At 42.4% G+C, this 11,940-nt stretch overlaps 1 protein-coding gene across 1 annotated transcript in view; it reads right to left on the bottom strand.

Moving 5' to 3' along the window:
• znf608 (zinc finger protein 608) overlaps positions 1-11,940 on the bottom strand; it is an 86,443-nt gene that overhangs the window by 14,303 nt on the left and 60,200 nt on the right. The window contains exons 3-5 of the mRNA XM_015374548.1: positions 5,955-8,462; positions 4,673-5,117; positions 2,421-2,593 (exon numbers count right to left, since the gene is read on the bottom strand). Of these exons, the coding sequence (XP_015230034.1) occupies positions 2,421-2,593; positions 4,673-5,117; positions 5,955-8,462 (3,126 nt within the window). The remainder of the gene's footprint in view (positions 1-2,420; positions 2,594-4,672; positions 5,118-5,954; positions 8,463-11,940) is intronic.

Consider the following 11,940-nt stretch of genomic DNA (forward strand, 5'->3'; position numbering starts at 1 on the left):
ATAAATGCAGTATTCATGCTCTTTTCAGAAGTAGATTTTTAGTTATATGGGGTAAAGGGAGAATAATGTGTCTCTGCAAGCCATCTAGGAGTCTTTAGTGAAATCCTAGATAAAAAGTATTTTAATAAAAACATATTAAATAATCAATAATGTAGATAATAGTACATGTAAATATACATTTTATGCCGAAAGATTATTGATAAAAGTAGGTAAGTAATGACGATGGAAAAGATGTTGGCCCTAGAACTCAAACCTGAAAGTATTTTATCCACTATACCTTCTATCAAGAAAGCATGGATGTCTAAATATATACGTCTATTTGTTAGCTAAGGCTGTAGGAAAGTATGGTTAGTCTTTATTTTGAAAATATGGATGTTGCGCTCGTTAATTTTCCTGTTGAAACAGTGTAGATTGACCCTGGGGTTCTGGTGCCGATCCACTTTCGGGCCCCCCCTCAGCCTACATTGGTTATTGCCTGGTCACCCTTCTAAACATTTTCTGGCTCCGCCTCTGCTCTACAACCCTTTGGGTCCGTCCAACAGACAATGTTTCATGACTTGTTAAATGCAACTCTGCAAACCTGAAGACCAAAACAAGCTCTGCAGAAACCAGGTGACATCATCCTGTTCTTGCAGCTTTTTCTTCAGGTTTTTCTTCTTTGGTTTGCAGAAATGACTGCTGTGGGTGTGCTGCAGTAGGAGGGACCTCTCAGGAATCCTGCTCCTGGTTTCTTCTTTACTATGAAAAGTTTTGCAGCTTTTATACAAACAACACATTTCTCTGGAGTCCTGCTAACATCTTCCTTGTCTTGACCTTTAACCTTGTGAAGTGGTGTCAAACCTGCTTGTGTTTGCAGTTCATGAACATTTTGAATGTAAAAAAAAAAGCTTCCTGGATGGGAAGCGAAACGTCTTCAAGCTCGGAAACAAAGTCCATTGGATTGCTTTTTTTTTTATTTAACTTTTTTAGAATGACTCTGACCTTGGATGACTGAAAACCTTCACCAATATTTGCAGGTAATGATTCCTCACCTGTTTTCAGGTACTCCCTGTGTTAATTAAAGCCTTTGCCTTCAGTTTCCTCTTCATTTCCTCGTCGTTCCTCTTGTCATTCCGTCATTCCTGGTCGTCACCATTTAATCCTTCCTCCTGATGTCCTGTTACCAGGACGTCTTCGAGTTCTTGGGTCTTTGGCTATCTCTCTCTGTGCTTCACGCTTTGTCTTCAGGCTGAATCTGCTCAGAAAATATGCTGATTTCCATTATTGTAGACTTTCTGCATGAGGCAAAGCCTTTGCTCCTGAGATTTAGTCGCTATTTCATTAAAATGTACCAATAATTTCACCAAACTGAATAGAAAATAAGAATAACAGAGCAGCTTATGTAACGCATGCTGGTTACATCACCTGAAATGGTCGCACAATGACCTCTGACCCCTCCTTGGAAAGGTCTGAGCCTCTACTTTCCAACAATGACGGCCATTAGGGGGCGGGGCTAAAAATGAATACCTGCTGTCACGCAGAGTGACACATGTCAGGTGGAATTTTAATTCTCATTTTGTTTACACAACTATAAAACATAAAGTGCTTGTGAAAAAATAATTTTGAAACATGTTTTAGAAATTTATAAAACCCGTTTCAAAGGCGTGTGGATGAAACACCATGTGACTGAGTTTGGGCCATTTCTATAAATAGATAAACATAATCAGGGGTCAGTTGGGCCCTGTACCGGGTCTAAATATTGTTTTCATTTAGAAACAAATTTCTGATTAAAGAATTTTTATCTAACCAAGATAAAAATTTAATAATATGTGTACCCCCAAACACAACCACACAATTAGCAGAAACAAAAGCTTTAAAAAATCTAGTTGATTGTAATTACTCTATATATCATGTTTAAAGTTACTGGATTAAATACACATTTCATTTATATTGCATATAAAGTGATTAAATCTCCAAACTCCTACTTTTATCTTCACTGCTGGTGAAGCAGGAGGTTTATAATTTCTGCCTCTGAATGTTTTCTGAATTTGAACCTATCAGTAATGCTATTTATATCATCTAGAAACCTTTAAAGTTAAAATAAAGTCATGGAGATGACTTGTTTGGCTGTTTGGAGATAACTTAAAGAAGTGTTGATGTTTGAAATCAGAAAGGGGGAATTTAAGATGCACAGCAGCTACCAGGTTTGGTTGTTTCTGCAGGAGAATAAAGGCTGGAGGAAAAGCTTGAAGTTAGAATTCACTTTTTCAAGGCACAGATTAAACATCTGCTTCCTGTCGTGTTTGCCTGTCTTTTAATCTTTTCCTATGGGGGGGATTGTGTCTGAGGAAGCATGGGATCTAACGCGTGAAGGAAAATAAACATCAGAGGAAGGACTCTGTGAGCTGAAATGTGATTGAGGAGAGCGAGCGTTTTCTCACAGCGGGGGATTTTCCTTGGAAGTGATGATTGGGCTGCTGCAGCAGCTCCACGGAGGACGAGGAGGAGGATGACTCTGCTATCAGCCTGCCGCCTGATGTCTCCCCTCTGCTGGGCGGGGTCACCTCCGACTCCTCCCTGCCTGCCGTCTTTCCGTACAGCGGGTAGTGGAAACCTGGGGAGGGCAATAAGATGCAGACACCAAGAAATGTGGAAAAAAGTAGAAAAAACATTTTAGATTTCCTCTCAATCATTCATTCTAATCTATGACTTTCATTCGTTTTCTAAGATTATTTGTAAAATTCACAGAAAGATGTGGAAAATAATGAAAATTGGGGAAAAGAAAGGGGGGTTGTTAAAGGGAATTGTTGGCCTGGCTGAATAGGAGAGTCTTCTGCTCCCCTGTAAGGGGGTTGGGGTTGCGATGATAGCGGGAAGGAATCAACTCTATCTCTAGATTGTGGGTTTTTTAAAAGCTGAAATCTGAGTCCCCCCCCTGTTTAAGGTTGTTTTTTTCTTTCCTAACATAGATTGCTTCCTTCACGCCCCTCTCAAACCTTCTATCTTCTTTGTTCAATATGTGAATATTCAGGTCCTCCCCTTTCAGCGGGGAGTTCCAGCTGCCCCCCCAGCAGTAAGCTGGACGTCTGGCGCTCCAAACAAGAAATGCATATTTTAGTGGGATCATAATCCTGATGAACTGAAAAACAGAGGATGTTTGGAGGCTGACGTTTGCATTTAAAAAAGTGTTAAAACTATTTTTTTAACTTATCAAAGTAAATAAAGCCAATCTGCTCGCTAGCGTGAAGCTACAGAACAGAGCAGATAAACAACCGGAGCAGAGAAGCGTCAAAGCAACGTGAACAGTTTGATTCAGCGTCTGACCCAGCATCCAGATTTCTGTGCATTTTAGGGGATTAAAACGTTTCTGGTGTGAAAGCAGCAAAAGGCGTGAAACTGTAAAAAAAGATATTTTAAGCTTCTTTTCCTCAGCTTCAACACTGCAAAAACGATCTGAAATTAAGTAAAAATTTCTTAAATCAAGTGTATTAAGCCTTAATTTGAGCAGGTAAATAAGATAGTTTGCCAATGGAATGAGTATTTTTACACTTAAAATAAGTTAATTAGATAATATGCACTCGAAACAAGACAATGCAACTGATTTTTCTTAATTCAAATGTAAATCATCTTGTTCCACTGGCAAAGTGTTTCATTTACCTCCTCAACTTAGGATAAAATGCACTTATTTTAAGAAAAAATTACTTATTTAGATTCAGAGATGGCAAAAGTACTCACTTTCCGTACTTGAGTAAAAGTACAGATACTTGTGTTAAAAAATACTCTGGTAAAAGTGGAAGTACTGATTAAACTTCTTTACTCAAGTAAAAGTAACAAAGTACAGGCTTGTAAATTTACTTAAAGTATAAAAGTAAAAGTAGAAACCACTTTTTTCATGCCGTTGCCTACATTTTAAATGGATGTCTGCCAATAGGACTAGATCTCCGTTGTGTTCATTTTCAATCATCTCGTCGTCCATGCTACTATGCTAACGCCACCGCCACCAAGCTGCAATGATTTGCCGCCAATGAATACCGCCGAATCTGTCGATTCATCTTGTAGTGGTGCGTCAAATGCAACGTAGATTCCCATCCAATTAGATTGAATTTGGTATTGATGACGTGAAAAATAATAACGGTAACTCCATTGAAATGATTCAAAACTAAAGTAACGAGACAATTTTTTAAAATGTAAGGAGTAGAAAGTACAGATATTTGTGTAAAAATGTAAGGAGTAGAAGTAAAAAGTCGCCATAAAAATAAGTAGTAAAGTAAAGTAAAAATATCAGAAAAATCTACTTGAGTACAGTAACGAAGTATTTGTACTTCCCATCTCTGTTTAGATTTAAAGTTTTTGCAGTGAAAAGTTTCAGTTTCATTTTCTATTTCATGTTTTAAATCTTAATCTTTAAAAATATATATTTCAGTTCAAAATCTTTTTTTTACCCCTAATAATTAATTTTCAGTTTTATATTATTATTTTTTCGTTAAAACAATATAATTATGGCCATTACTTAGCTCCATACTTTTCCCTTTGCATTTCCATTTTCATTAATTTTTTAATGCAACATTTATTAGCTTAGTTTTGTCACATTTAACCCTCCATAGTTAGAGATTCTACATTCATTTACATTTTGACAGAAATCCCTGTATTTTTTTCCTGTAATTTTGGAATGATTTTTTCGCCCCCGTCTTACCTGGGTAGTTGTGGACCAGGGTCGGGGACACTCCCCTGTAGGAGCCCCCGCTGCCCTCACACATGGCCAGATAGGGAGAATAGGAGGGGTGCTGGTACTGGACGTAGGGCTGCTGTGGGGTCATGGGAGGTGACACTGCCGCCCTGGCATTCTGAGACTCCTCTGCCAGCCCTCCCACTGCGTCGTGATCCTGGTCCTCCAGACCCTCGTGTCGGTGTGAATCCTCCGCATCGGCAACGGCCGGGAAATCTTGGAGCCCATAAGCTTTGGATTTTTTAGCATCTACACCACCTGGGGTCATCTTGGCCCCCGCAGGCTCCACATTGGTTCCCCACTCTGTCCCAGTGCCCGCTTCCCCCTCTTGGCCATTCTCCCCGTGCTGACTCTGTAGCTCTGAATATTTGCTGTGCGAGAGGCGGTGTGCCCAGCCGGGACCGTCTGGGGACTAGATTGATGGGGACAAGTGTTGGTGCTGGTTCAGTGTTTCCCCTATAATTCTTTGTTAACAGTGGTGGGTGGGAGCCATGTTTGGCTCGACTTCGGTCCACGTCGCGGTTCTGCTTGCATTACCAGGTGCAGGGCTACAATTAGATACCGTTCTATTCAAACATCAGCAAATTGTCTCTTTAGTGCTTTTTAAGGGGAAGCGAAGGATAATTTATGACTTTCATCGGTTCGTTTTTTTAAAGAGGAGGATAATTTCTCTGCGCTGGCCCACCGCTGCTGAATGACTATAGAGGAAACACTGTGTAGTTGAGTTAACAGAGCCATAGACAGACCATCTATCACCGGCTCTGGATGAGATGTTGATGAAGGATGACGACGTTTCAACAGCAGGCGGCCATTCAGCAGTGAGATGTGAGGAGGAGGAGGGTGGCGTCTCACACATGATCAAGTGCAGAGTTTAGAGCAATTTGGAGGAAAAAAAAAGAACAACTTCTTGTTGTACTCGGGTTAGAAGGATGACGCTTGTGGAAAAAAACAAAACAAAACTGTACAAGCATTTTGTTCCTTTAACAGCTAAAGATGGAAAAACACATTTCCTCCAATAATTTTCACTCTAAACGTTAGAAAACAAAAAAACTTTTTTGCATTTGAAACAACTGAAGTAGAATGTCAGAGTAGAGCTGTAGCAGCACAGAAGCCACATGGTCCTTGGTATTAGCACCTATTGTACACAATGTGAGGTTAATCTCTTTGTGACACTCAACAGCAGTCAGTGAAGCACACCAACAACACCATCAGCGGCGGCGGCGGGTTATAAACAGAGGGAGAAACTTACACTGGAAAATGAAACATTGTCCAGATCTGTCTGACTGTTTGGATTGTGAAGGGATGAAGAAGAGGAGGAGGATGAGGAAGGTGACTTGATGTCATCACAGTCTTTCATTGAGACCTGGTGCTGGTCCACCATGCCACTGTGCACTACCTTTACGCCCAGACTCTGCCCCCTTTCTCCCCTTTCACTCATCTCCACATAGGAAAGCACCGGCTTGGGACAGCAACCTTTAGCACCGTCTGGACCTTTACCTAGCATGGCTCCACTGGCTGAAACCCCAACCATATGTTTAACATCCTCGGTGTCCCTTACCCCCTGTCCTCTTTGCTTGGCACCAAGGGTCTGGTCACAGCATTTGGAGGCCAGTAAAAGCTTCTGGTCCATATATAGTCCTCTGGAGTACTGGCCATAGTAAAGAGACTGGGCTAAAGCTGTCTGGGTCTGACTCATAGCCAGCTGGAGTTGAGACTGAGCTGGAACGTCAACTTTCTTAGGATCAGAGAAGTCGTTTTTATCATCGTCTTTCATTTCCTCTCTCCGGTCTTTTACTTTGCTGTCGTGAGGAGAGTTTTTGTGGAAAGCGACAGTCCCGCTGTTCTGCCTCTCTGGCTGCATGTAGCCTTGCAGGTAGTAGGGGTCGTAGCCGTGGTAGTACGGGGAATGGGGCTCTTTCAAAGCTGTGGGAGGGGTTTTGCCAGAGTTAGCATGGTTGCTATTGGAGCTCACCTCGGACGAAGACGAGGAGCTGGACTTGGACCTCATCCCGTCAGAGCGACATTCTGAAGACCCCCCGTCGTCTCCGGCATCCGATATATCCGAGTAGGCAGGGCTGTCGTTCTTGCTGCCGCCGTCTGCTGCTAGACTCGGGTCAAGTCTCGACGATCCACCGATCGACGGACTGGGGGCGTTGTCGGTGAAGGTGTAGACCTTGTCGGCCTCTGCGCGGATGCTGGCCATCCTGCTCTCCTGGCTCTCTGTGAGTCCATTCATTACATCCTGTTTGCTAAGGTGCTCCTTCAAAAGGCTTCCAGAAATTTCCTTAACCACTCCTTTAGGTCCAATACCAACATCTTCCACCTTGATCACACCACTGTCACCATTGGCAGTCCTGTTAGCCGCCTCTTTGTTATGTTTATCCTTTAGCTTTCGTTTTTCTTTTTTCCTGGTCTCTTTGCAAGTCACCACTGTGGCTTTGACAAGGTTTGGCTCCACTACGATGCTAAGCTTTGGTTTAATGGGTTTCAGGGAAAGGTTTTTACTGGTAAGGCCTACGGTAGCCACTGTGGAAGGCTGCTGTGGGGAGACAACGTCAGCTGTGCTGGTCGGATAGGTGGTGTTAGGTATGGCAATCAGCTTTGGTGGTGCTGGCGCTGGAGCAATTGGACGGTTAGTCCTGGACTTGGATAGTTTTTCAACCTTTCCATTGGCCTTCTTACCTTTGTCCGGTACACCTCCCTTTTTATCGATCAGTCCTTCGGCCTCCAGTTTGGGCATCTCTGCCAAAGAGCTTCTGTCTGGGACCATGCAGTTCTCCAAAACCACTGTCATGTTGGAGATAATGGGAAGATTACTGAGGTCGTCAATCAGGCCGTCTTTCAGGAGTGAGGTTCTTCTGGTTTTTGAGTTGGCGTTAGGGCTGTGGTCGGTGCTCAGAAGTAATCGTCTGTTTTTGGGAGATCCCACTGTCGTCACTTTGTATAGAGGAGCAGGTTTCTTTGAGGTGCTATGAGTGTTTGTGCTATTCTCTGGGGGCTCATAAGTCACATTGCTGATGTTGTCCTCACAGTCTGATAGTCGATCTTCGCTTTCTCCATCTTTCAAAGAGCCCAGTTCAGGCTTCCTCTGCTCGTCCGCCTCCAGGTGTGCATGTGTCTGGTGGTAGCGCAGTCCGTTGATGTGCTTGTAGCGTTTAGTGCAGTTTGGATGAGGGCAGTCAATGAGGATGGGTGGGGGTGGGGAGGAAGCACAGCCTCCTCCTGGGTCCATGAAAGATGGGTCAGATTTGCCCAAAGGCGTTGATGGGGCACTACGGGATTTTGCTCGGATCCTCTTCCCATTTGCGTTTTTAATTTCGTCTGAGGAAACAAGACTAAGGTCCAAGTCAGCTGGGGGTTTGTTCTTTCGCTTCCCGGTGGGGATAGAGGAGGATATATTGGTGGATTTAACATCATCGACCATGAAAAAGGAGGAAGGCGCCCTGCCATTGCTGTTGATGAGATTCAGGCTGCCCCTCCTTCCTTTGCTGTGGATGGATCCTGCCACACTGCCCCCACGGCTCCGATGGTGTGGAAGTCCCCTGACTTTAGTGGAATGGGACTGTTCTATGCAGGATCGTTCCGACATGGCCATTCTCATCCGTTTCCCTCGTCCACGGCCACCAGGGAATTCAGGATCACTGCAAGGGGACTCACAAAACCTGAAGAGACAAGAACACATTTGTTTCAATGATCCCAATATAGAAAGATTAAAGAAGGTTAGTGATGTATATGAGAGATATGTGAGACTTAAACCCTTAAGCCCCATTTACATTACCCTCTGAAAACCAACCTGTGCCAAGTGCGGACTGAGCTCCAATCAGTAGAAACTAGAGCTTCTAGAGAAGCTCCAAACCGTGCAGAGCTTGGTTCCTTACAACCGTTTACACTCCACGCTAGCACGGTCTACAGTACTACTGCTCTCTAGAGGTAAACAAGCAAACCAACATGGCGGCGTCCGTAACATTCAGGAAGTTTGGTTCTAATTGTGATATTTTGTTGTTTGCGGAGAGTCAGGCCAAGAAGGCAGCCTTTGGGGAATTTACTTGACCCGTTCGGTTTTTGGGAAGTGGATACGACAAACGATAGTCTGGATACGACAAACGATAGTCTAATCAGGGCTTACAGACACAGGAAACAACAACGGACATTAAAGTTCATCACACTGCTAAGCAGAATCATCACTGGAAATCGTGTGGCATGGTAGGGAAGCTAGGATTTTTGGACTCACTGGACTCAGTGGCTGAGAGGAGGGTGCTGTCCAAGCTTCCATCCATCATGGACGCCACCTTCCACCCTCTGCAGCAGACTGGAGAGGAGTGAGCAGCTCCTTTAGTCAAAGACTTTTACACCCTGTTACTGCAGGTCATTCATCCCTGTTGCCACCAGACTCTACAATGCAACACTACAACTTGTACGATGTATAATGTGCAATTACTATTTGATACCCTGTGCAATACCCAATTTCTTTATATTTGACACCCAGGCCAATAGCTATATATATAAATATCTATCTATATAAATACCCATGTGAAGCTATCATATGTGGTAGCAGCCATTCAAAATGGCCCTTACCAGTCAAAAGCCAGCCGAATGGCAGCAGAATCCCCTCCAACTCCCAGCTGCTCTGTTTTTGGCAGATCCTTCTCATGGGCGTGCATATTTTTTTACTCTGACTCCACCCTTTCAGTGAATTACAATGTCTGACCAGGAGATGATGCTTCTCTTTAGATCTTAATGTCCACAAATCGTATTTTAGTACAAAGATTGATGTTTAAAACGGAATCGTAGGGGACCAGCCAACGAAGGGCCAAGAACCAGCCAAGGGCCAAATCAAGGAAAGTGGGGAAATTTTGATTGGCTACTACTGTGTATACTTAATATATACCATGGACCTTTTCTTCTTTTGGCACCTCCTTCTTCTCTTTTTGGCTATTTGAGCTGATGTAACGAGTAATTTTCTCCACTGTGAGATCAATAAAGTCATTCAACCACTTTTGATGAATGTCTGAAATTTCCTGATTACGGAGGCTGACTGTAAGATGACGCGGTGAACCGCGCCGAGCCCCACTAATGAACTAGTACCAGTTTCGCGTGGTTTGGTTGAGTCTTCCGCGGTCCGGTTCAGTTTTGCGTGCCATTTAGACTCAACAGTTATCTCGGTTTCCGTGCTCGGACCTATCTCAGCATTTGAAACCATTTGAAAACAAACGATGCGAAGAGCAGTGTTGCCAACTTAGTGTTTTAGTTGCTAGTGACTTTTCAGACCCCTCTAGCACTTTGATTTCTAAAAAGCTCCTAGCGCCAAATCTAGAGACTTTTTTCTGCTACTGGAGACTTTGGAGACAACATCTAAAAGCAGCGAACTCTGCTCTCCAGAGCGAGTAGATTGGTAACCCCGCCTCCTGCTCTCCTCTATCTTGTCTGCTGTCATGATTCATGCAGCTATTATTTCATCCAAATGAAAAATGGAGAACAGATAAGCAGATCATGGCTTGTCTACAGTGAAAAGAAGGACTGGGCTATTTACTTTGGCCTTTTTGGAAACACAGGAAGGAGCAATCAGCTAAGTGAGCTTAGTGCTTGGAAAAAATCTTTCATTCCTTTAGAGACAGCATGAAAAGTCAGCTGAGTACAAAACATAGAGAGGAAAACAAGAAGAAAAGGGACAAGAAGAGAGGGACACAACCTAGAACAGATAATGGATGTCTATTCTATTAAAATTTCTCTATGTGTATAATGGGTCTGTTTGATGTGTTGGTTTCTCAATTCAGAGGGCCCCCTGCCTGTCTTTGCCTAGGGTCCCAAATTTTCTAAATCTGCCCCTGTTTTCTACATTCCTATAGCTCGATGTGACATTAATAAAAGTTAGTTGTAGAGACTTTGTTCTTTCGCTGAGCTGAATTTTGTCACACAGTAGTTGCTCATCCAGGAGTAGCATGTCTTGCTGGTTAATGGCTGAATGCAATCAACAGTTTTTTCTAACCGACAGTTTTGTCTCTGTAAATCGCCCTGAGAACACATGTGTTGTGAATTGGTGCAATAAATAAATAAACCATCATTAGATTTGTCACCGCTGAGGTCCATCAGAACCTGAGGCAGAGATACATCTGATTTCTACCTCTGTGTCTAACACATCAGCTGCTTATTGACCAGTTCATTTCCCACTAATGAGACCATTTTCCACAAACCACCAGTCAATTTTTAATGGGTTCTTTTTCCAAGACTTTCCTGGTTTCCTAAGACTTTCCAAGACTTTAACTGAGAGTTATGCGTCGTATGGATGTTGAAGTCGTTTTCTCCGCCATATTTATGTTATAGTCACTTAAAGGAGTTTTGTTGGGCTACCAGTTCCTTTGCACTTTCTTTAACTTCTATCAAACTTCACCCAGCCAAACCGTGAACACCCTGAAGATTTCATCACACTCTCTTTAGGTTGAAATCTTGTTTTTTAAGGCTAATGAAAGCTTCTTCCACATATTTAAACTAGATATGGGTGAAAATAACCCCTCACTGCGACACAGATAAAGAAGCTAAGTAACGAAAAAAGTCTGGAATCCATAGTCTCCAAACATCTACTGTATTTTCCAGACTGTAAGTTGGAATTTAATTCATGGTTTGGCCAGGGGTGCGACTTATACTCTGCAGCGACTTATGTGACTTATTAAAACATTATTATATAATTTCACATGTTATTTTCACACTAAACCCCAAGAGGGCGCTCCAATTCTGTGTTGATAATGTTAAAATTGGGGCGAACTTATAAAAACAACTGAGAAGCTCTTTACAAAACTGGCACCGAAAAGAAAATACTATTCTTCAGATTATACAAGTATAAAACTATGCAGCCAAAAATGGTAATGATGCAGCAGAAAGAAAGTTTTGAGTTAGTAGAGTTGTTTAAAAGTTCAAGGATGAAGATTTCATTGGATTTAGTAATTTGGAGAAATACGGTAAAATAGTTATCTGAATAACTATTAATATGTTATGTTATTATACTAGGCACATTCTCCGTTTGTTTTTAATGCGTAATGTTAGCATACCGTACAATTATTTTTGCCTGTTTTGGCCTCTATTCTATTTTTACTATATATTTTCTTTCAAGATGTTCTTGGTGTTGGATTTTATCAAATAAATTTTCCCCAAAAATGCGATCTATACTCCAGTGTGACTTTTATGTGTAAACATTTTTATGTTATTTCGATCACCCCATAGAACTTCGACTACCTCCTACA

The sequence above is a fragment of the Cyprinodon variegatus genome, unplaced genomic scaffold, assembly GCF_000732505.1.
Source record: "Cyprinodon variegatus isolate N-32 unplaced genomic scaffold, C_variegatus-1.0 Scaffold105, whole genome shotgun sequence".
Classification (NCBI taxonomy): domain Eukaryota; kingdom Metazoa; phylum Chordata; class Actinopteri; order Cyprinodontiformes; family Cyprinodontidae; genus Cyprinodon; species Cyprinodon variegatus.